The sequence below is a fragment of the Thalassophryne amazonica genome, chromosome 7, assembly GCF_902500255.1.
Source record: "Thalassophryne amazonica chromosome 7, fThaAma1.1, whole genome shotgun sequence".
Lineage (NCBI taxonomy): Eukaryota > Metazoa > Chordata > Actinopteri > Batrachoidiformes > Batrachoididae > Thalassophryne > Thalassophryne amazonica.
The window spans coordinates 108,653,458-108,679,101 of record NC_047109.1 but is presented as its reverse complement, the minus strand read 5'-3'; the positions used below and the strand labels follow the sequence as shown (position 1 = coordinate 108,679,101).

Here is a 25,644-nt window from a genome sequence, read left to right as displayed (position 1 = left end):
TAAACACTTGGATACTCCGGCGAGGGCGGTGACGGTCGCATCTCCTCCTCTCTCCTCTCCTCCTGTTTGTCTCTATCTCTGCCTCAACCTTCAAAGTCATAACTTCACCAGACTGAGAATTCTTCAAACTCCATTCGGAATAACCATGGAATTGATCAGCTGGTCTTTCAGTGCTATTGACACCATCTTTTCAACAAGGAAAAAAGGGTTGGGGGACCCTGCGTGCCCAGAAGGATCCTATCCCACGGGGCTACGTTCTCGACACCTGGAAGAATTGGCGCGTAGCGTACTTGGCGGCGCTCACCATGGAAGACATTGAGGATTTATTTTTATTTGTCATTGTGGTAGGAGGGCTTCTGCTACTAGGATTAGGTGCTGCCCTGATGTACCAGAAAATTGACAAGACGGCTGCCACCAAAATCACAATCCCACATCTGTCCATCATGATTACCAAGGTTGGCAAGGCTGTACAATCTCAGACTGCGTTAACTTTTGAACTTAAACGCAAGATGAAAACCATCTCGGAGCAGTTGTCTGCCCTGCAAAGGAACTGATGTTGGAGACCAGTGAATATTCACGCAGTTGGATCTGGACAGTTAAGAAAAGCCGTATTGGAGTTCTGTGTTTCTCTAACCTAAAACCAAATACGGCAGCCTTATCAGCTACTGAGGGTCAAAATGCCCTGCTTGTTTTCCTCCAGAATGATTTCAACGGCCTTGGTGACGCACATGGCTCCCTCTTCATCTGCCCTCCCCCCTACTGTGGTTGTCGACAAAGCCACTTCGGACTCTACGCATAAAAGGACAGAGACTGATATGAACCCACCTGCACACATGGACGCACGCACCCCCCCCCCCCCCCCCCCCGGCATGCCTGCTGTGGCTACCCACACTCACATTGCCTCAATTCAGATGACGGACTATTTCAAGGTTTAGCATGCATTAACAATCAAATGTATATGTGCAGTTGTTTTAATTCTGATGTGTACCACTATTACGTTCAACTAGTAATAATTGTGGATTAATTTCTGTATTTTTGTCTGAGATAATTGGGTGTGAAGAAAATTCATTGCACTTGTAATGACATTAAATCATCATCATCATCATCATCATCATAATTGAAGATAATGAGTGAGAAAAGGCTGGATGATGTGGAGAGAGTAAATCAGGAAGTGTAAGGGATAAGTAAGGATGAAGTGAGGGCAGCTATGAAGAGGATGAAGAGTGGAAAGGTAGTTGGTCCAGATGACATTCCAGTGGACACATGGAACTTTCTAGGAGAGATGGCAGTGGAGTTTCTAACCACATTGTTTAATAAAATCTTGGAAAGTGAGAGGATGTCTGAGGAGTGGAGATGAAGTGTGCTGGTTCCTATTTTTAAGAACAGGGGTGATGTACAGAGCTACAGTAACTACAGAGGCATAAAGTTGATCAGACACAGCAAGAAGTTATGGGAAAGCATAGTAGAAGCTAGGCTGAGAAAACGTGAAGATCTGTGAGCAGCAATATGGTTTCATGCTGAGAAAGAGCACTACAGATGCAGTGTCCATTTCTTCTCTCTGGCTAATTAGCCAGAGAGAAGAAATGGTTTGAGAGAGGTGTCAAGGAAGCATTCTTTGTAAAACAGTTGAAACCCAGCCTTAACCGCAGAGCGGGTCTGAGACACGCTTTGTCCCCTGTTTACAATGTGGTACTCAGGTCAAAGCAGTTTCAGTCTTTTGTTCATGGTAATGAGTCATTCACGTCATCAGGAGAGAGTCGTCAAGGGAGCCATCAGGGGAGGCTTCCGTCCTGTCATTAGGAGAGTGCTAACTAGAGCACAATAGGTGCTAATTAGAGCTATTGTTTAGTCACTAGCCTATAGCAGTCGGCCTCTCGGTAGGTGGGGTCTGGTTAGGTTAAAAAACTCCAGCTTTTGTTGACTTCTGGTTTATTCTTCTCTACAAGAGTCAAGACAGAAGTCAGACTACCAGAGCAAGAATTGTAGCTGAGGAAGCTTCTGTGATTTGAAGCGAAACGTCCTCACGTCAAGCAACCCAGTCCAGTCGAAGATTCAAGCTTCTCTACTATTGTACGAGTATAAAAGTATTGCATACTCTTGTGTCTATATACATTTTTATTAATCAAATCTCTTCTGCTTAATTCTGTTCAAGTTCTTTTTCTCTTACTTGCTATTTTGCACGGAGTACATTGAACAAAATGCAATTTTCCCTCTGGGGATTAATAAAGTATTCAGATTTTAACTGTTACTCATGCCTTTATTTTCCTGCTTTTATATTTTGGTTCTTATATGTGGATCAAATAAAGTAATCGTACTTACGCGTCGCATATGTATGAGTATTTGTTGTATAATTGCTGTTTTAATGACATAATATCAAAAGAGCTATCGATTGGGGGTGCTCCATGTCGCCCCCTATAGGTGCTCGTCCTTTACGGCAGGTTGTCGGTGAGACTCCGCCTCCGCCATTTTTTGACTGTAAACATCCAACGCTGAGCGGGAGGAAGGCGGCTGGCGCCATCTTGGTTGTTTTAATGAGTACAACAAGGGACAATTCGCTTGGAGAAGTAACATAATCATTCAAAATTCACTCTGAAGGTGGTCCTGTCGGTAAGTTGTTTTTGAGTAGAATTGTTTGTGTTGTTTTGTGTGTTGCAAAGAGTGGGGTAAGCGGAAGCGTTTGTTCTTTTACGCGGCCTCTGTTGCTTACGAAGCCGTTATTAGCCAGCAGCTAACGACACGGTGGTATGGGGAAAAAAGTACGAGCAGGCTGTCTTTTTTGTCTTAAAGTTGTTTACTTGTTTTCAGACTTTTTTGCGAGCATAACTTTAAATACGTTGTCCACAAAAGTAGTTGGCTGGCAGGTAATAATTGCAGTTGATTGTAAGTCATGACGTCGTCTATTTGCTGGAGTCGCCCATCCATTTGGCGCTTTTAACATATTAGGCTGATAAATGCAGATAAAGTTGCATATTCTTCCTCGGTCCAATTTATTATTACATACAATCAAGAACTCGTGTAAGGAATGTTAAATTAATTGTCCATTTCCGATATTTCCTCCCGAAAAGGAAGTTAAATGGAACTTCATTTAAGTTCCAGCTATATGTGTTTTTGAGAACATTTGCAGTATTTGTATCGTGTATTTTTTTTTTTTTTTTTTTTTTTTTACAACTACACATTTCCGCGAGTTGAGCAGAAGAGCAGCCCGGAAACATTTGAATAGGAATTCGAGAGAAAATGTGCGCATTTTCACAGTTGGATTAATCGTTTATTTTTCAAAAGTGTCTGATTGCAGCTTCTTGGATGTAACGAGAACTTTTCTTAACTGTAAGATCCATATCTTTGCAATTTGGACTGTTGGATGGACTAAAAACTAATTTGAAAATGAGAGGTTGAAGGGTAATTGTGACTAACGTGTAATGAGGTCCATAAGTTTGTGCAAAAGCGATTCTGTGGTGTGTGCTGTCAGGTCAGGGAGCATCCACACTCTGCAGAATCGCTTTTGGCTCTGGATTGCAAGCACACAGGCAGATAACCTGTCCATCCCACCAACTCGTAAGAGTAACCAGCTATCTGCTGCTGCCAGGTGATATGTGGACATCCCCTTGGCCTTTTCAAGTTGCTGTTGTCCTCAACACTGAGGCATGTGCATGCTGCATTGTGCCCAGAAAAATGTGCCACATTGTCAGAATTTTATTCAGGTGAGCCCCATTAACTTGCGGCCAAGTTGTGAGCCCCGAAGATTTAAACTACCTATAAAAGATCATTTTGATTTGATCGTTTTGGGAGGGATCGTCTGTGCCAGCGATTCTGCACAATGATTCCTTCTTCCTCCTCCGGCTGCTGTAGGTGAGCGATGAGGGCTGACTATTCTAAGTTCAAAAACTTTGAATCGACCATAATTATTTGCACGGACGAAGCCCTCATCACTGACCTGCAGTAGCCGGAGGAGGTAGAGAAAGATCTCAGACTCACTCCAGATGAAGAAATCACCATCCAGGAAGGAATCATGCTTCAAACGGTCAAAACTATTATAATATAGCAAAGTAAGCTGATTTGAAGTGTTTTTTTTTTTTTTTTTTTTCGTCAACTTCATTAATGCATGGTTTCAAGATAACGTGAGGTCCGATTTTGTGGACCCAAACCTGCGCAAGTTAATGGGGCTCACCTGTAGTTGTTTTTCGCTCACACAGTCGCTTGTACCATGCCACTATTAAAACAGTTCAGTGCTATTTTATGCCTCTGGACGTGCGCTCTGTTCTCTACTTTAGGTGTGGTGCGGCTCAAAAACAGAGTCATTTAACATTATTATTAGTGCTGGGCGGTATACCGGTTCATACCGAATGCCGGTGTTTTTTTGTTTTTGTTTTTTTTTTCTATGATATGAATTTTAGGAATACCTCCATACCGGTGAGTGCGTTGCGCAGAGCGGCAGAACGCCGTGCCCGCAGGGCATTGTTTGAGTGGGGACAGTTTAGCGGTTGCACCAAACAAGCAGCATGAGTACAGCCCGTGTAGAGTGAACGGATGTTTAGTGGTGAGCATAATGGCAAAACAGGGGGAAAGTTCTGAAACTGAACAACCAGAACGAGAAACTGAAATGGAAGAACTTGTACCGAAACGAGGAGCTGTGTCGGTTGTTTGGAATTACTTTGGGTTTAAAAAATCCGACGTCGACCAAACTACAATACTATGCAAATGCTGTCGCGCTAAAGTTGTAGCAGGAGGAGGAAACACGAGCAATTTACTCCACCACCTCAGCTGCAAACATGGCCTGGAATATCAGGAATGTAAACTACGAGCTTCGTCCTCCTCGTCTGCAGGTAAAGTTAAAGCAAGCTGCACACCTTTTCTGTTTATTTATTTATGGATGATTCCTTACTGAATGTTCAGGGAATAAAGAAGTTTTACTTCAGTTACTTTGGAGCAGGGTTGGTGGCCAAGGCAGGGGTGGTGGCCAAGTGGTTAATGCGCTTGGTTTCAGTGCAGAAGGTTCCGGGTTCAAATCCCACCCCTGCCACATTTCTCCATGTAATGTGGAGTTGCGTCAGGAAGGGTGTCCGGCGTAAAACCTTTGCCAATTCAACATACAGATCCACCTCGGATTTGCTGTGGCGACCCCAAGTACAAACAAGGGAGCAGCCGAAGGGACTTACTTACTTCAGTTACTTTGGAGTTACATGAGTCATATAGTTTACATTGTTTTCAAAAGATGTTTAAGTTGGAAAACTTGCATAATAAAAAGGTCTGTATTTTGACTGCAACAATCAAGCATTCTGATTCCTCTTCATTAATACTAGTGTGGACATTCATTTTTCTACAATATTCACTCCTCATAACAGTAGAATATGCCATTCCAAGCCATTTTATTGCAGTAATTATTCTCTAAATCATTAGAAAATAAGGCAAACACCCAGTTGTGCTTGAAAAGAAAAAATACTGTAAAATACCGTGAAACCGATATAATTTAGAAAAATACCGTGATATGCATTTTTTGGTCATACCGCCCAGCACTAATTATTATTATTATTATTATTATTATTATGAATTTATTTTATTTATTTATTTTGTCTTGGTGGATCACTTTCATTGTGTCCAGCTGCTGCTGAGTCTGGCTGTGGTAAAGGCTGCCCTGAATGAAACGCTGTGATTCATTAAACTTTTAAACCTCTGGTTGCTCCGATCAGGTCCGCTGATTTGATGAGACCTGATCGATCAGGGCGTTTGATGAGCGCACCGACATGCACTGAGTGCGCTTTTATTTTAAAGTCACAGGTTCAATCAGCCAGAGAAAGGGAGAGACAGAGTGAGAGTGAGGGAGCGCGCGCACACGAGAGTGAGTGAGTGACCAACCTGCTGTTTCTGGATTTCTGAGTTGAGGTTCGATTCCCTGTTCTGATCACACACAGGTACTGTGGGCTGTGTGATCATGTTTTCAGCTGATTCACTCTGGATTCACGCACTCAGTTTTTGGTTGTGTACAGAAGCCCAGTGTTGCACAGACTTGCATGCAATAACGCTATGCTGCGCAGAAAGTGTCCAACGCTTCAAATTGTGTCCAGCGCTCTATGCCGAAGAAAATTAAACATGTTTAATTTCTTCCGTCCTACCCGCGTACCCCTCAACATCGAAGTAGAGCTGCTAAAAGTGGGCGGAGAGCTGCTCATCTCAGCGTAGACGATAAGCTACAATGAGCAGCTCTATGAATACGCCAATGTGAAAGGGGCTTAAGCATCTTGCCCCACTTGTCCACCTTTAAAACTAAGATGTGGTGCTCAATTGCCAAGTCACCCCACTGAGTAGCTTAACAATGAAAGCTGTGTAAGGAGTATAATTTATATAAAATTACACCATTTTTGTGGTGTCAGACATCTGGAGTATTTCCAAACTGCTCAGAACTGTGGACTGGTCTAAATGCAAATGTTTCTCTTAAAAAATAAGCAAATAAATCCTCAGCTTTAATCATCAACACTTTTAGTCTCACATCACAGTGCAATGTGGCCATGCCATTTAGGAGCCGCATTGCTCTTAAAAAGCAAAAAATAAAATAAATCACCTGAGAGGTGTGACTTTGTAAGCAGGGAAACTTGGCAGATGAATGTGGAGGTGTAATAGTTGGGCAGCTTGACCATGTACCCATCCAAGTCTCATACAGTAAGAGGGGAAGGACTAGGGCCCAGTTTCATGAAGCAGTCTAATCTCGCTTAGTGGAGTAAACTCAGTCGACTCATGTTTTGACGTTAGTCGTACAAAGCGTTTAGTTGGCTAAAGTTTTGTGTTTTAGCCTGGCACAGAGGAGGCTAATCTTATTTTGTTCGACAAAACTTCAGTGTCTTTCCTCAAAAAGGTGGCTATCATGTACCACCACTTGATAAGGAGAGGAAGGAGAGACCTGCGGTGGAAGCAGGTATTCCAGAACCTGAATAATCCATTGGAGATGTTTACGGATGCCGAGGTTGGGAGCGCTTCTCCTCTGCTGTGGCGAATCGGCCATGCATTGGAGGTGTTTCTTGGCAGTGGTACTTGTGAGACCATGAAAATTGTCAACTAATGTAAAATTGCTAGTCTACAAGTTTAGCCATCAATGTGAAACGGAGATTAGATGAATAATATTGGGCAACTAACCTTAGTTGACTAAGTAAGCTTAGTAGACTAAAAGATTAGACTGCCATATGAAACCAGGCCCATGTCTGTATGATAATGGAAAAAATTGACAGTGCAATATTATTTTTTTTTCTGTGTTATATGTAAATGTGGGGGAAAAAAATACAGGTGTTTTCACATGATTTAAATAGCTTGATTTGGAAAGAATGACTTATACCAGTGGGAACAGACAAGCACCACAAGTCTGTGCCACGTTAATTTTACATGCAGTGTCTGCATGTATGGTGCAACCAGAACCCTAAAGCTGTAGAAATCACCAAACACTTGTGTCTGTTGATCTTGTCACCCCATAAGCTCTACCCAGGTGTCTCTCATCCCCAAAAGCTGAGGGACCCACAGACAGCATCGCTGCCCAGATAGGCGAGTTTCTCTCGACTTCTGATGGCCGAGTCCAGAAAGTCTTAAAGCTTGGCTCTCTGACTTCAACCAGGACAGCTGCATACCCAGACACACTATTTCCTCACACATCTTCTCAAGTGCTGCTGTCAGGGCATTGAGGGATCACGAAAATCACAGCATTGTCTGGAAAATCAAAGTCAGTAAAACTTTCTTTGACAGCAAATGCACTTAAGATGCTCGTTTCCACAACCCTACCCAAAACCCAGTCCGTAGATCCTAAAATTATAATCCCTGATATAACATTAATGTTGATACTGAAGTATGCTGAATTGTATTGTTGAACTTTTAGACTATATTCTGGCCAGTATTGTCTGAAACTGAAATTCAGAGTTTCTTTCATATTTAAAGTACTTTAAATGAGAAAATACATTAATAACACAAGATTGTGACAGATATGGCTTCTCTTGTTTTATCAGTTGCACCATGCTGTAAATGGGATGGTTTGTAGACAAATTTTAAAAATTAATTATGCTTGAAAATATTTAGAAATATCACACTTTCCTGACCCAACAAGAAATGAATCTGATTCGATGGGGAAATCTGGTTGGGACTATGCGGTTTAGAATGTCTCTGCAAAATGCCGATCTCCAACTCAAAATCAGGGTGTTTGGGTGACATTCTGGAGTTTTTGTTAGTTCTAAAAATGGCCTGCAAAAGGCGAGATTCCGTGAAGTAGTCAGCGTTAGTTTTTTACAATTATAGATGTATTAAGACTGTAAAACCCCTCACTACACACTTTATACACTTTTCTCAAACAGGCATTAACATTTTCTCTCTTTTTTTCTTTTGGGCGAGAAAATTATAAACAGACACACGCAGAACACAATGCGCGTGCTCTCCCTTTGCTCACTGCCTCCGGTTGCGGGATGGATGCGGGGCCCGCAAAGAATCCAAGTCATGGCCACGGAGCTCTGCCGCTGCAGTTACCGAGACCATGAAGCGGGCGCTGCAGATTTTTCCGCAAGAAGTCTATCCTTGCGGGCTGCCAGGAGTGCTCTGTAGTCTCTGGACCTGTTGCCAGACTTGTCTGCAGCTCCGCACGGCAGACAGGAGGGCGGTGTGAGTGGCCCGCTACCAAGCCCACAGACTCAGTAAGCGTATTGGAGGCAGTGAGAGCAATCATGGTGATGCCGACTGGTGCAGCGACTGGCCCGCCTGATAAGGATGCAGAACACAATGCGCTGTTTAAAAAAAAAAACAAGAAGAAGCATGCAGAATTGCACAAAAAAATCCACGAAACTGCGAGGCCGCGAAAGGTGATCCGCGTTATAGCGAGGGACCACTGTATTCAAAGCCCCAGAGAGAGATTGTCACATTGTCTCAACTCACATTGGTAATGTCCATCGAGTGAACGTGTAGGAAGCTGTGGTTGAACCTTTGTTTTTTCTTCCTTTTTCTTTGCTTTCCTCCAATGGCACATGACAAGCTTTTACGGATGCTGTGCAAAGCAAAAAAAAAAAACAAAAAAACACAGCAACATGTACTTTGGTGATTGATTTCCATGTTCTTGGTTTTTCCTTCCCACACTTAAAAAAGAAAACGAAATGGATTACCCTCGTGCGGAAAACACCTGACAAGAACAGATGCCCTGATCATGACGTGTCACGCCCTATTTGGTTGTGCTGTGTGGCGTTGGATTGAAATTTTACACAGGTGTAGCTGACATTGAAGAAAGCATGGTGTGATGTGCATCGTTGGAATTTTGTCTTTTGCTTAGTATGGTTTCAAGTACTCAGTCAGCATTGATTTTTCTCACTTGAACTCTGCATTGTCCAGAGATTGGACAACATATGCACTGTCACACAGCTCCTGTTCATCCTTCGCTGAAACAGAACATGAATGTCTGTTACATTGATGCATGTAATGTATGGCGAGCTTCAGTAACAAATACCATGTAGAATTTTGGTTTTGACCGCTGTTGTTTGAGTTAGATGAAAACGGACTCAAATCTGTTCAGTATGACGTTTGTGTGTGTGTGTGTCCTCACATACTGACCGTGCAAAGGCTCCTACACACACTAACAAAAGATGTTTTCCAGGTAAACGTACCCCGGTGTGAGTGTGAGACAGGAGAGCCAGGGCAATGTTCTACGCCCACTTTGTCCTCAGCAAACGAGGGCCGCTGGCCAAGATCTGGCTGGCAGCCCACTGGGACAAGAAGTTGACAAAGGCACATGTGTTTGAATGCAACTTAGAAAGCAGTGTGGAGAGCATCATCTCGCCTAAGGTAACCACATGCAGCACAGTCAGAAGTTTCTCTTTACCCTGCTACTGTAAAGTCACTGAAAATATTTGAGTCTGAATTGTACTTGACCAGTTGTTTGCCACAACTTGGTAATTTAAAGGGTGAATGTCTTAAGCGATTTTCTGCTCATTTGCGTTTTTGCATCAAATGTCTTGGTTGTCAGTGCTTTTGTTCTGAACTTTTTGAAGTATTTTACTGTCTTAAATGTTGCAGGTGAAATGTCAGGGGGTTTTCTAAATTGTTTAGCAGGGTGTGATGTCCCCTTTTTCCTTGGCAACACCAGAGAAATTCATGACTCTACTCATGATTTTGAAGATACAGATAATGAAATGATCATAATGTTGACTAAATGCGGCATTTATTGAAGGGATCGTATTATGAAAAATGCCTGATTTTTAAATTTTACTGTGTTTGGCTTGTCTCTCTTAGGTAAAGATGGCGCTGCGCACATCAGGTCACCTCCTGCTTGGAGTAGTGAGGATCTACCATAGGAAGGCGAAGTACCTCCTCGCTGACTGTAATGAAGCCTTTATTAAAATCAAAATGGCTTTCAGACCAGGTAAAGAAAAAAAATGTTAACTTTACACATAGGAGTATTGTGCATTTTGGGGGATTGCTGTGTAAAGAATTATCACCTAAAAACTAAATTACTTGCTGCTTGGTGTTTCCATGACAGAGTTTTGCAAAAGTTTATTTTCAAACACACAAATTTTCCATTCCAGTTTTTTTTTTTTTTTTTTTTTTAAATAAGGCTTTTTTTTTTAATCATCCAGAAAGCCACCCATGTGAGTGCAAAACCTTGTTTGTGATTTTATATGTATATATTTTGAAATGGCCAACACGTTTTCATTAAGCATATGTTCTATTCGCTGCTTTGGTTTGCACAATGTGGAGGATAATGGAAGAAACCCACCTGTTGAGCACCTGACTACAACTCCAATTCCAATGAAGTTCGGACATTGTGTGAAATGTAATTAAAAACAGAATACAATGATTTGCAAATCCTCTTCAACCTAATTTCAATTGAATACGCCACAAAGACAAGATATTTAATGTTGCAATGGATAGACTTTGTTTTTGTGCAAATATTTGCTCATTTTGAAATGGATGCCTGTGACATGTCTCAAAAAAGCTGGGACAGTGGCAACAAAAGACTGGGAAAGTTGATGAATGCTCAAAGAACACCTGTTTAGAACAGTCCACAGGTGAACAGGTTAATTGGAAACAGTTGAATGTCATGATTGGGTATAAAATCAGCATCCTCAAAAGGCTCAGCCGTTCACAAGCAAAGATGGGGCGAGGATCACCACTTTGTGAACAACTGCATGAAAAATATAGTCCAACAGTTTAAGAACAATGTTTCTCAATGGTCAATTGCAAGGAATTTAGGGATTCCATCGTCTACAGTCCATAATGTAATGAGAAGATTCAGAGAATCTGGAGAACTTTCGACACGTAAGCGGCAAGGCCGAAAACCAACATTGAATGCCCGTGACCTTCGAGCCCTCAAGCGGCACTGCATTAAAAAGCAACATCACTACAAAGAATCTTACTGCGTGGGCTCAGGAGCACTTCAGAAAACCACTGTCAGTTAACACAGCTTGTCGCTACATCTACAAGTGCAAATTAAAACTCTGCCATACAAAGCGAAAGCCATACATCAACAACATCCAGAAACGCCACCGCCTTCTCTGGGCTTGAGCTCATTTGAAATGGACAGACGCAAAGTGGAAAAGTGTGCTGTTGTCTGAGTCCACATTTCAAATTGTTTTTGGAAATCATGGGTGTCGTGTCCTCCAGACAAAAGAGGAAAAAGGCTGTCCAGTTTGTTACCAGCGCAAAGTTCAAAAGCCAGCATCTGTGATGGTACGGGGGTGTGTTCGTGCCCATGGCATGGGCAACTTACACATCTGTGATGGCACCATCAATGCTGAAAGGTACATCCAGGTTTTGGAGCAACACATGCTGCCATCCAAGCAACGTCTTTTTCAGGGACATCTCTGATTATTTCCGCAAGATGATGCCAAGCCACATTCTGCATGTGTTACAACAGCGTGGCCTCGTAGTAAAAGAGTGCAGGTACTACATTGGCCTGCCTGCAGTCCAGACCTTTCGCCCATTAAAAATGTGTGGCGCCTTATGAAGCGCAAAATATGACAACGGAGACCCCGGACTGTTGAACAACTGAAGTTGTACATCAAGCAAGAATGGGAAAGAATTCCACCTACAAAGCTTCAACAATTAGTGTTCTCAGTTCCCAAACGCTTATTGAGTGTTGTTAGAAGGAAAGGTGATTTAACACAGTGGTAAACATACCACTGTCCCAGCTTTTTTGAAATGTGTTGCAGGCATCCATTTCAAAATGAGCAAATATTTCCACAAAAACAAAGCTTATCAGTTTGTACATTAAATATCTTCTCTTTGTGGTGTATTCAGTTGAATATAGGTTGAAGAGGACTTGCAAATCATTGTATTCTGTTTTTATTTACATTTTACACAATGTCCCATCTTCATTGGAATTGGGGATTTACATTGTATGCCTGCTTTGGGCTATTACACATTTTAGGAACACCGCTTCTTTCTAAAATGCAAGTTGATTTTTATTCATTTATTTTTAAATCTATTTTTCTATGGTATGTTTATAGCAGGATTTTGTTTGATAGTGGCTTTGAGTGTTCAACTTTTCTTTCTGAATTATTGAATTGATTTATTGCAGAATGCTGTTATGTCATATGATAAAAGTCCTGCTCATTTTTCTGTTCAGGTGTGGTGGATCTACCTGAGGAAAACAGAGAGGCTGCGTACAATGCCATCACCTTACCTGAGGAATTCCATGACTTTGACCAACCACTTCCTGATCTCGAGTAACTCATTACTTTTACTTTTTTTGGGGGGGGTCCCATCTTAATGATACATCAAAAGGTAAAATCTTATTACTTCTGAACATTTGATAAAGGAGAAAATCTTTTAAATTATTGGGGAAATGAGTGTCATCGGGTTTAGGTGTTTTTGGGATCAACAGTGACCATTTACATGAACATAATAATCACATAGCTGTAATAATCTGGTCTCTTGCTTTTACATGCACTTCAGTAATCTGATAATTTGACATATAATGCAATGCTAAAATGCCCTTGGCCATATGAGCATAAAAATAGGAAACAGAATGTGACCTTTCGGTGTCTTAAAATAGGTCAAGGTTAGCCATCTTCCAAGGTCTATGCCCCAATAGTATTCCTTGTGAATTTGAAGACACTGGATGTAAGCTGAGCACAGATAGACAAATGGATGCAAAGTCTTCAATACCTGAAGGCCATATTTTGGCCTTGGGTAAAAACTGGGTTTGCATGATTTCAGTTCATTAGGTGGATTTCTTTGGAAGTGGAGAAAGAAGAAAGAGCAGCTCTTGAAGAAAAAGCAGACTGAAAAAAGAGCTCTATCTCTCTCAGCGAGGAGGTTGGCGGAACTGATGTCTTCGCGCCGGAAATATGAAGTCACGGTTTTAGGAAATTCCGCTCAACTTTAATACATTTGTCCATGAAACGCATAGGTCGCTAAAAAAATTGGTCTTTAGAACACTGAAACAACACACAGGGCTGTTTAAGGATGCTTGGGCATCCTGTCAAAAATTATTTTTTCGTTTTTTTTTTTTTTTTTTTTGATACACAATGGATTCTCTGAAGGATCTGATGAAGCATGTTACCAGGCGCAATAAAGACAGCAGGGCGTCCCGCTGAACCTCTGGAAATGTGAGTGACAACTGCTTTTACACAACCACAGATGTTAAACAAGGAAATAAATCAGATTAATGGTATACATGTACCGGAGAAATCTGAATATTGGGGAGAAATCCATTTGTGTTGATTTAATTTCTCATAATCACATAACGATCGTTATCAGATTTTGGTGTTAACATGAACACTTAATCAGATAACTGCAAATAATCAGATATAGCAACTGGATTTTTATGTGCATGTAAATGTGACCCGTGATAACAAAAACACTAAAGGTGCATTTACACATAAGCAAGACGCGTTATGAATGTCAGTTTTCTGTCATTCGTAACACATTCTTGATGTGACTTAACGCATCTTAATAGGTTTCTTAATAGTGCGTGTTGGTGCGTGATATTCTTGATATTCGTGGAGCATGTTTTTGGCTGTCAAAAAATCTTCCACGAATGTCACACACCACTCTCATTTTGCCTCATGTCATAGAGGTTGCAACTGAGCTTGTTGATCCTTCTTGATTAGTGATCCTTAATAGAACGTGACAGCGTTCATAGTAGTTCCTGTGATGGTTCTTGGAGCCCAAACTGTCACGTGTTATTACGAAGTGACAGGGAAACTGTCAGGTTTTGACACGACTTGTAACGCGGTGTCACATTTCACTGCACGCCACGACGAATCGGTTTTCTATCACATGCACACAATTAAACCCGGCTCCACAACATTCAGTTTGAAGCAGTATGCCAAAGAGGAACAGTGATGCAAAGTCATCCAAGTGTCGTTCCACAGTTCCTGCTGAAGCTCCTCAGGATGCTCCTGCAGGTGTTCCACCTGCTGTTGTAACCGCTAAACGGGAGAACAAGTCTAAGCCAGAGGAACCAGAGGAGTGAGAGGACACTCACGTGCAGCCAGACATCTGTGCACCTCCTCCAGTCCGGCGGAGGAAGAAGCGTGCGCACAATTAAACCCTGCTGCACCGCATTCAGTTTGATTGCTGACATCAAGTCAGCTAAGTCTTATTTCAGTGCTCTTCAGTGCGTTCCTGCAGGTGTTCCACCTGCTGCATGTGCCTGATGTTTGGGAAAATGCGCGAGACGAGAGCCGCATGAAGCCACACATCAGGCTCTGTCCATCTCCTCCTCCTCTGCACCACTCCATGGCACAGAACCCAACTATGCATGCAGTCACACAGTACTTCTGAAAAACTGGAGTGATCTGATTTGTTAGCAACAGTTGGATGAATAGGTTATGGGTGTGTGAGTGTGGAGACGATTCACCTCGTTCACAACGTGACACAAGGATGCGCTGTTAAGCGCAATAGCGTGCAACAATGAGGAACATTGTTCTTGACCATGCGTAATGGTTCCTGATAATTCTCCAGCAACACATGCCATTAATTGTAATGCGTGGTAACAGGTTGCAACAGTTCCTGAGGACTCCTGACACCTGCCCCAAATCATCACATTCGTGACCAGTGATTCGTGGCTTTCGTGACTTGTCGTTAATGTGTAAACGCAGCATAAAATATTTAGACAAATGGGCCAATATTGCAACTTAAACATTTTTAAGCAAGTTCTGCACGTTATTTCTCTGGAGGAAGCTCAAGCCAGTTTCCTGCCGATACACTGATGTCACTCTTATGAGGGCCCCTAACTCAGACCCATGTGTGGGCCATTCAAGTTACATAGCCTGGTGGGAAATTTTTATAAGGTTTCAGATCATTTTTGTTGCCCTGTCATGTAGCAGTCCCGTTAGAAAAGATCAGTTGTGAATTAAAAAAAATATGTATATACATACTTTATTTGATTGAATTTCTAAAGGAATCAATCAATCATCAGTTATTTATAAAGCGCTTTACAGCACCGACTGGTATAATTTATTTACTTTGACTTGGAGGTTGGTAATGAGTAGGTTGGCATTTGTCTGGGTGGGGCGGAATGGGGGGAAAAAGTTTACAGTAAATCCTGCTTTTTTTTTTTTTGCATAATTATCTGCTGTTTTAATAATATGGGAGTTAACTATGTGTCCTATAATAATTGTAATATTTTCAATCAGCTGTGCCATTCTGTGTGCATTTTGCTCATCATAGTTGTGTGTGTCTTCTTCACACAGTGACATTGATGTGGCCCAACAGTTCACTTTGAACCAGAGCAGAGTAGAGGAAATCACCATGAGGGAAGATGTGGGGAACCTCAACCTCTTGCAGGATAATGACTTTGGTATGATGACTATTTTGCATTACAGACACTTGCACTCACACTGTGATCATACAAATTAATATCATTTTACATCCTGCCTGAAGCTTTTATGTAAATGTTAAAACATCTGTCTTGTGTTCTACAATTACAACCAACTGTCCTCTCCAGCTGACTTTGGCATGGATGATCGAGAGATGATGCGTGATGCCAGCGCATTTGAGGATGACATCATGACTGGTGCCACTGCCTCTAATCTTTTGCTGGAGGCTGAGCCGGGACCCGCTAATCTTCCCGATAAGTCCAATCACATGGAGTATGATGACTTTGGGGACAGCACCATGGGCAACAATGATGGTGGAATGCTAGGTCACATTTTTATTTATTTTTCCTATGTAGTGAAATGTCACTTTTCATTCCTATGTTAATGCAAGGTGATGGCTATAGTAGCTGCCATGCAGAATATTAGTAAACAATGGGGGTATCTTCCTTGTAACTTTACAGTTGATAAGCTGCTGAGTAATGAAGATGGAGGAGGTATTTTTGATGACCCTCCAGCCATCACAGACAGTGTCATGCCTCCACATACTGAAGACGATGAGGATGACTTTGATAATCTGCCTTCACGTAAGTAAATTACTTAATTGTCTTATATATCTGTGCGTGTGTGTGTTTTACAGTTTTTCTGAAATGCCACTGTTGGTTTTTGAATGTTTTAAACCTGTCTTCATCTGTTGCAAGTACAGTCTATATCATTATTGGCCTCGAACTGGTTGCCCATAATGGTTTCTCTGCCTGTAACTAGCGGGTCCAGACAGCCCAGACTCTGGCCCAGCAGAGCCGCTGCCGGCTATGGCGGACCAGACAGAACAGACCACCCTTGTTCACAATGAGGAGGAGGCCTTTGCCCTGGAGCCCATTGACATCACTGGTAAGACCTTTCCTCAACCTTCTTTTCAGGTGTTTATACAGTAAAACTCGCCTAAACCGTCGTCATATAAACAGGATACTCGCACTCAACGGACAAAAACAATAGTCCCAATGCTTTTCTGTGGTTTTCAGTGTAATAAACACTGTACATATGGATTTTGGATAATGGATTTTTGCTCACATTGGCCAAAATGTCCTGTTCAATCGCAGTGCATTTTCATTAAAGAAAAACCCTTGCATATACCGGACAGAGGAGTCTGGACGTGCCCAGTAACAGAGGTACGAAATGAAGTTCAACACTGACACTCGCTGATTCAAGGAAAGTGGGTACCGTGTTTCTTTGATTAAAAGCGTGGCCGTTTATTTTTTCAAACCGTGGTCAGACCTGGCACCTAACCGAGGCAGGCCTTTATTCAAGGTTGCAGTTATTAACAAAATGCTGCTTGCTGCCTGCACTGTAATATGGTGTGAAGTTTCAAACATATCCCTGGGTGTGGCAAACCAAAGACAGCCATTTTAAATCGGAGCCCTCTGATGTAGTGGCTGTGAACCCTCTCCGTGGCCTGACGTGCACCTTAATAGTTTTTGTAGTGTGCCCACCGATTACATTTCGATCATGGGTCAAATACGTTAGCCAGAAAAGTCCGCAAATATGACCAACTTTACAACACGGAATTGGAAAAGTTGCTTAAATGACCTGCAATTTATGGAGGGAAATGACATGTATTGTATTGTTGGTTTGGAGGGTGATGATTGTAGAAAGAAGTGGAGCTCATAGAGTGACAGATTGATCCAGAAAAAGCTGCTGTTACTGCAGTAAGTTGCATTAAGACACCCACCAATGCAACGGAGAACTTTAAAAGGGTCACGTGCACATCTGTGTCATTGCATAGAGTTGCAGAAGCATAAATCAGGCTTTAGGATTTTAAGCTACCACTCCGCAGCAGATGAAAACGTGTGACTCGACCAAATGTAATCTTTTTAATGCACATAATGCTCAGTGCTTATTTAAGGCAGGCGTTGATTTTTTTTTTTTTTTTTTTCTCAGATGTTTTGACCCGTTCATTAAATGAGGCAGGTCCCTATTCAAGGCCAGGCATTTAATCAAGGAAATACGTAAGCCTGAGTAGTGCAGGGATTCCCCTGTAGATCGCTCGACGTCTCCTGACTGTAACTAATCTGTTACATACGTATAATGGATTTTGTCCTTTTTATACATATAGCGGATTTTGGACAAAATTCACTGGTCCGCCCGAATCCATTATATGCAAGTTTTACTGTACTCTGAATATTTTTAGAAAGTGGTACTTGTTGCCGAGCATTTCTTCAGGAAAGATGTCTGCAGCATAAAACATATTCGAAGAGGGATGGGACAGGGTAACTGTTTATTATTTGGGAGAAGGGCATGTCTGAATTTTATGACATTAGGTGGAAAAATCTGTAGACATCAGGCACCACAGCTATGCTTGTTGGTGCACATAAATTGGTCACACTTGGCTGCTGCCCTGTACACAAAATGTCTTCCTTGTGGCATCATTACTACTGTAGCCATAGTCATTCCCTCAGTGCATTTTTTTCTAACGCATTGTTGAATTGTCTATGATGTGGCTGAGATAATTAAGAAAACTGAAACACAACAGGGTTTTACCACACTTGATTATGAGGATTTTCAGTGCTCAGTGTGATAAGACAGCTGTCATGCATGAATGAAAATGTCACCTATTGGAGCATTTATTCCTTAAATTTTCAATGAAAAGTTACTGTAAACCAAGTCGCAACACAGTGCTTATTTAATTTCAACAGTGAAAGAGACCAAGGCCAAGCGTAAGAGGAAGTTGATTGTGGACAGCGTGAAGGAGTTGGACAGTAAGACAATCAGGGCTCAGCTCTCTGACTACTCTGACATCGTAACCACCTTGGACCTTGCCCCACCAACTAAGAAACTGATGATGTGGAAGGAAACTGGAGGAGTGGAGAAGCTCTTCTCTCTGCCTGCCCAGCCCCTCTGGAACACCAGGCTGCTGAAGGTGAGAGATGCTCTTCAATTAATACTAATTACGATGGTGACACACCTGCTTCTCATAATTTGAGAAAATGCTGAAACTCTTGGTGGCAGAAGTCAGCTAAGTTGTGCTACTTGGGGAAGGTGGAGTAGTTCATAGTTTGTCTTTGAGCAGAATGACAGCAGAGTCTGAGAATGCATCTTTCAAGAGCTTTCTGTTCAGGTAGTGAAATGTGAAATGCACCATGTGTATAGAAGTACAGTGTACTGGTTTTTGCTGGGCCTCTTAATAATTGTGACGGAATCAAATACCTCACCCCCCCGGTCCTTTAAATTTATTTTTTTTCTAACAGTTGAACTTTTAAATCTGTCGTAGAGAATTTTGAATCTTCGACTGGACTGGGTTGCTTGACGCCAGGATGTTTCACTTCAAATCGCAGAAGCTTCCTCAGCTAAAATTCTTGCTCTGGAAGTCTGACTTCTGTCTGACTCTTGTAGAGAAGAATAAAACAGAAGCCAACAAAAGCTGGAGTTTTAAACCTAACCAGACCCCTCCTACTGAGAGGCAGACTGCTATAGGCTAGTGACTAAACAATAGCTCTAATTAGCAACTATTGTGCTGTAGTTAGCACACCTAATGGCAGGACAGCTGTCCCTCTAATGATTTTAAATCTGTCAGATGTTTACACGTTGCCTAACACCTCTGGTGCCAGACGAGCTGAGGAAGAGGAGAAAGGGCGGAGAAGCAGATAGTCTGGATGAGTTTCTTAAAGAGCTGGAGAACCCAGAAGTGCCCAGAGAGGAGGTCATGGGTCAGCACAGAGATGTGATTGGTAAGGCATGCTGCAGAACATGAATATACATAAGATACATGATGAATTTACTTTCAGTGTCTTTTTCTTTTTCTTAGATCAGACTATCATGGAAGAGCCGAGCATTCTGGGAGCCTCCGCAATGGAGGGCAGCAGGACAACCCTCGTTGACATGGTAATGCCTCCTCCCTCCACCCCACGTGGTGTTAAACGCAAGACCCTTGACAAAGAGACTCCATTGCCAGTGAGTATTTACAATCAGTTTTTTATTTATTTTTTTGTGCTTTGGTTAGAAAAAAAAAAAAACACTTTGAAATGTCTATCTAACAATTTTCCCTCACTTACTGCATTCCAAAGTGTCGAAAGCCTGTTTGAAAATCTCACTCTTAAGGCTATGAAATTTGGCTATTAGTAAAAAAAAAAAAAAAAGTAGAAAAGGGGGTGTTCACAATGATAGTAGTGTGGCATTCAGTCAGTGAGTTCGTCAATTTTGTGGAACAAACAGGTGTGAATCAGGTGTCCCCTATTTAAGGATGAAGCCAGCACCTGTTGAACATGCTTTTCTCTTTGAAAGCCTGAGGAAAATGTGACGTTCAAGACATTGTTCAGAAGAACAGCGTAGTTTGATTAAAAAGTTGATTGGAGAGGGGAAAACTTATAAGCAGGTGCAAAAAATTATAGGCTGTTCATCTACAATGATCTCCAATGCTTTAAAATGGACAAAAAAACAGACGCGTGAAAGAAAACGGAAAACAACCATCAAAAGATTTGATAGAAGAATAACCAGAATGGCAAAGGCTCACCCATTGATCAGCTCCAGGATGATCAAAGACAGTCTGGAGTTACCTGTAAGTGCTGTGACAGAAGACGCCTGTGTGAAGCTAATTTATTTGCAAGAATCCCCCGCAAAGTCCCTCTGTTAAATAAAAGACGTGCAGAAGAGGTTACAATTTGCCAAAGAACAGATCAACTGGCCTAAAGAGAAATGGAGGAATATTTTGTGGACTGACGAGAGTAAAATTGTTCTTTTTGGGTCCAAGGGCCGCAGTTTGTGAGACGGCCCCCAAACTTGGAATTCAAGCCACAGTTCACAGTGAAGACAGTGAAGCATGGTGGTGCAAGCATCATGATATGGGCATGTTTCTCCTACTATGGATGTTGGGCCTATATATCGCATACCAGGTATCATGGATCAGTTTGGATATGTCGAAATACTTGAAGAGGTCATGTTGCCTTATGCTGAAGAGGACATGCCCTTGAAATGGGTGTTTCAACAAGACAATGACCCCAAGCACACGAGTAAATGAGCAAAATTTTGGTTCCAAACCAACAAAATTAATGCCTCGCAGATGTGAAGAAATCATGAAAAACTGTGGTTATACAACTAAATACTAGTTTAGTGATTCACAGGATTGTTAAAAAAGCAGTTTGAACATAATAGTTTTGAGTTTGTAGTGTCAACAGCAGATGCTAGTTATTATTGTGAACACCCCCTTTTCTACTTTTATTTATTTATTTATTTATTATTTTTTTTACTAATTGCCCAATTTCACAGCCTTAAGAGTGTGCATATCATGAATGCTTGGTCTTGTTGGATTTGTGAGAATCTACTGAATCTACTGCTACCTTGTTTCCCATGTAACAATAAGAAATATACTCAAAACCTGGATTAATCTTTTTAGTCACATAGCACTACTATTATTCTGAACACTACTGTATGTGGTGTGACATCAGCGGCAGGTTGTCTAGAAGTGCTGAGGTTGTGCTAAAGTTACACTCCGGGTGTATTGCTGCTACAGATGATACCTGGTGTTAAATGGGTCTCAGTGCTAGGTTATTAATTACCAGGGTACTGATACTGGTTTTGGTATTGCAGAAATTAAGGAAAGACATTTAGAGGTCTCTCTCTTTCCCCTTTGGAGCATTGTGTGCAGTGCTAAAGGCAGGTGTTCTTTGCACACATCTTGTCTCTGTCTCACTCTCTGGATACTGTATTTCTCACTGGAAGCTTGTGTGTATGTGCACACATTTTTGTCTGTCTGCACAACCGCCCCTGAACCAGCGAGCTTGGCTCCATTAGTCTCTCGCTGTGTGTGTGCGCATGTGCATCTGTGCAAATGCATAGACAGGGTGCCGCTTTGTGTGACGATTATTGAGAGAATTAAACACTTAACAGTGTGGTTGCACTTGACTGTTAAATGGTATATAAGAAAATAAAGCATTATCAAATCTGTTCTTAATTTGAGTAGCCTCTCTCCAAACAGTACCGAACCGATGAGCAGGAGTACTTTAAAATCTTAATCATACCCATCCTTAGTTGCTGTTGTCTTGAGACGTGTTGCCTGGTGGAGATTTAGTGTGTTGCGTCATCAAACCGCCATCTAGATCACATTCACAGTCAGCCATGACATTACACAACCGTTTGTAAAACATTGAGATGTGACCTTTCAGAATGTCAATCCATGAGAGTGAAAATGGGGTTTAATCCAAGGAAAAATTTACTGTGATCCCTGACAAATCATACTTCACAAACCACTTGAGAGAAATTCATGACAATATTATGTGACATTTATCCATGGAGTGAAGAACATGGTAATGGAAGAATATCTAAATCAAGAATCTCTCTGGAAAAGCCTTGCCCCCCCCCCCCCCCCCCCCCAAAAAAAAAAAAAAAAAATAAAAACTGCCCCAAGTGGTACTGCTCGGTATGTTTAATGTGGTCTGTTCTGTTTGAGATGCCGCCTTTGGAGCAGCAGCAGCCGCCACTACCACAGGTGTCTGAGCACTCAGTCCTGTCGCAGAGGTTAGACATACCTCAGGTGGAACTTCCTCCAGAGGAGAGCATCAACCTCACCCAGCTCGTTCCTGAGCTTGACTTGCTCGGAGAGAAGAGCAAAGAGAAGAAGGATGAGAGCGAGGAAGAGGAGGTGAGGAGCCACCGGCTCTTACGTGATGCAGGAAAATGAACGACATGGTGGAAAGTTTGAATTACTTTATTTTCATTGGTCATTTTATTGAAAATGAAATTTGATGGTGCCATGAGAGGAAAATAAACATGATGATTGGCACAAACGATGGGTACCCACTTCATCTTACTGCTGACTTCGAGTGGTTTTGAACTGCCACCAATGTGCTTGGGTGTTGGATAAATAAAGTAATTTCAGAAGGTAAGTAAATGCTGCTACGTTTTTGTCTGTCCTCAGGAAGAGGAGGGTCAAGGTGGAGACCAGGACCAGGAGGAGAAGAGATGGAACAAGAGAACCCAACAGATGCTCCACGGTCTCCAGGTACAAAACCCACATTTATTTAAAATCAAAGGAGAATAAAAATGGGCTTTTATTGTTTAGTTGCCATCATGAGTTGGCGTTGTCGTCTTTGGTTTTTATCTGCTCTCTTCCGACAACCTTTGAAATTGGAATGTGCATCTTCTGGGAACCTGATTTCCTTTCTGCTCAATGGTTATGGTTTCCCCACTAGCTCTTTTGTTGTTGTTAACGACCAATATTTTCTGTTGGTTTACAGCGTGTCATGGCAAAAACCGGAGCAGACCGAATCAGTCTGCTTGAATTGTGCAGGAACAACAACAGGAAGCAGGCAGCGGCAAAGTTTTACAGTTTCCTCGTTCTCAAGAAGCAGCAAGCCATCGAAATTGCCCAGTCGGAGCCCTACAGTGACATCGTTGCCACTGCTGGACCAAGATTCCACCTGATTTAGTTTGGACTAACATTTGCAGCAGACACACTATTTTAATTACTCAAATTTTGATTTTTTTTTTTTTTTTGCCCCCTTTATCTCTTTTTGTCTGTTCCTCACCTCCCCCCACAGGGAAAGGAACAGGGAATTGTGGTTGTGGAGGTAGAAACTTTTTAAATATATAAAAAAGCAAAGGATTTTACTGTACAACAGATGCAATCATGCAGTATTAATTTGGTATAAACAGTGAAGAAAAATGTTTAGCAAGTATATTTATAAACAGCATTTTTCAGTCACCAATTTGTCTGTTTTTGGTCTATTTAATTTTTCTTCGGGACATTTTTTTTTTCCTCTATACCAGCATTGTGCCCAAACCTACATTACTCCTGATTTTTGATCCATATATATATTTTTCTTTGTTGTCCACATGGAATCCTGCATTGATCCTGTATATATTATGGAAAGGTACTGTTTGATTGCTGTAACACTTCCACCTTCCCTTTGCTGCACTTGCCTTTGTATTTTACATTTTCATGGTTAATGTTTAATTTGTGGGCAATTATGTTGACACCTGCACTGCTTGTGGTCCAGGATTTGATTTGATGTGGCCTCCACAGTAAATTGGCTCTGATGTCGGTAGTAGCAGCAAGTGGGACTTTGACACGTTTTAGAAGCGAAAGGCTGTTGGCAGTTCACCTGCAAATAATTGTGATATCGTTTTGATACCCAGCCTTGTGACAGACTGCCGTCCTGTCCTGGGTGTGTCCCGCATCACACCCTATGAATGCTGGATAGCCTCCAGCTCCCCCCTCCCCAAATGACCTTTAAATGGAGCAAGCGGATAGAGAAGATGGATGGATGAATTTTGATGTGATGCCCAAGACAGAGTTATGCCAAACTTAACATTCTGGTTTTAGTCATCCCAATCATGGTTACCATCCCAGACCTCGAGTCCTTTAAAATAGAGTCCAATCCTTTCAAGCAATTAAAACATACTGTAAAAATAAAACTACATTTAATGTCACACTCACACCCATTAAGATGACATTACAATTATTTAACTGTTTAACCATTGCAGCTGTAAAACAGGTTTGTCTTATTTTTGTTATAGCGCTTTCTTTAATTATGTTCTCGTTGTCTGTCAACATGTAGTTGACATCACTCCTTTTTTTTTGTAACCAAAAAGGACAAAGATAACAGATTTAATATTTTTGCACAACATTAAAATAGGAAGGACTGGTTCTGATGGTTGCTGAAAAAGTCAACTTTTTGTGATGAAGCAGCTTACTTCATCTCTCTAATATCACATTCTTACCATTTACACATAAAACCAGGTGCCTTCACTCAGGTTTAGACAGGCAAGAAGAGAAACTATCCTTAAAGATAAAATGTCAGGTTGGTTCTTGTTGCTGCAGGGAAAGCTTAAAATTTTATTCTGATGGCATGTATCCTGATGATGCCGTTTTTCTGGTATCCCCTTGTTGAAAACTGGAACGTCTAGTTTACTGCCTCCTGTATACAGCTAATGTGATTACTGCATTTGTGATGAGGCGGATGCAGTGATTTGCAGTTTAAAGTAAACCAGCTCTAATTCTGCCACTACCTGAGGTCAGAGCTGATTACCTCAGTGGGAGGAGCAACGATCACCCTGAAACTACAGATCTGTGGGTTAAGCTATCAAGGTTAGTAACTCATGTTGCATTAAATGTCATGTTCCAGATGTATAATTCAGGCAGTTTATCAACTTGCATCATATATTTTTTAAGTTTTTACCTTTTTTTTTTTTTTTTTTTTTTTTTTTGCTCATTATGTAATTAGGCAGCCTACTTGTTACAGTTATGTTCAGTATCTCACCCTTTTAGTCTGCAGATAACATCTAGTTGTGATACATCTGTAAAGATTTGAAATAAAGTGTTTTAAATATTTTGGTATTGGGATATTTTGTTTACGAGATAATTTGTAAAGTCTTTTTCTGAAAGATGTCTTTGTTATGCATCGTTTTGTACAGGTTGCAATGAGCCTAGAGAGGTGGAGGTATGCTCTGAAGAAGAATGAAAGTGCAGGAGCAAGATGAACTCATGTAAAGGGGATTAAAATTGAATAGTGAGCATGCAAGGGCCGGCGGTGGTGGGGGAACATGAGTTAATATAATGGATCAACTTCAAACGAATGTGAAGGTAGACAGGTGAAGCATGTGGACCAGGTGTGGGACTTGTGGGAGGAGTGATTTGTGATTATCTAACACCCCATTCAGAGTGTGGCTGGCAATCGGGCTTGAGCTGGATAGATCTTTCTGAATGTGAATGACACAAATCCGGTTTATGGCGAATTTTTGTTCTGTCTGGATCATCCCACCTGGAGGTGGGTTCATGTCAAGCTTCCTTATGTCCATGCGCCCACACAGTCCTCTCCGCTGTGGCGGTGCACAGTGACTGCAACAGTGAGGACAGCAAAGGGCCTTCTTTCTCTGCGGCACTGTC

The 25,644-nt window shown here is 41.6% G+C and overlaps 1 protein-coding gene across 2 annotated transcripts; it reads left to right on the top strand.

The window, feature by feature from the left end:
• Positions 1-2,471: 2,471 nt before the first annotated feature.
• LOC117514734 (double-strand-break repair protein rad21 homolog A-like) lies at positions 2,472-25,089 on the top strand. 2 transcript variants are annotated; one of them, XM_034175293.1, is made up of 14 exons: positions 2,472-2,607; positions 9,599-9,786; positions 10,234-10,363; positions 12,569-12,668; positions 15,645-15,751; positions 15,899-16,096; positions 16,232-16,354; positions 16,533-16,658; positions 18,461-18,684; positions 19,339-19,492; positions 19,570-19,715; positions 22,207-22,398; positions 22,675-22,758; positions 22,994-25,089. In XM_034175293.1, exons 2-14 carry the CDS (start codon positions 9,643-9,645, stop codon positions 23,183-23,185), a joined length of 1,920 nt encoding a protein of 639 aa, XP_034031184.1. In that variant the 5' UTR covers positions 2,472-2,607; positions 9,599-9,642; the 3' UTR covers positions 23,186-25,089. The 2 variants fall into 2 exon arrangements, with proteins under 2 accessions (XP_034031184.1, XP_034031185.1); XM_034175294.1 differs by having other exon boundaries at positions 2,472-2,611; positions 9,603-9,786.
• The last annotated feature ends 555 nt before the right edge of the window (positions 25,090-25,644 follow it).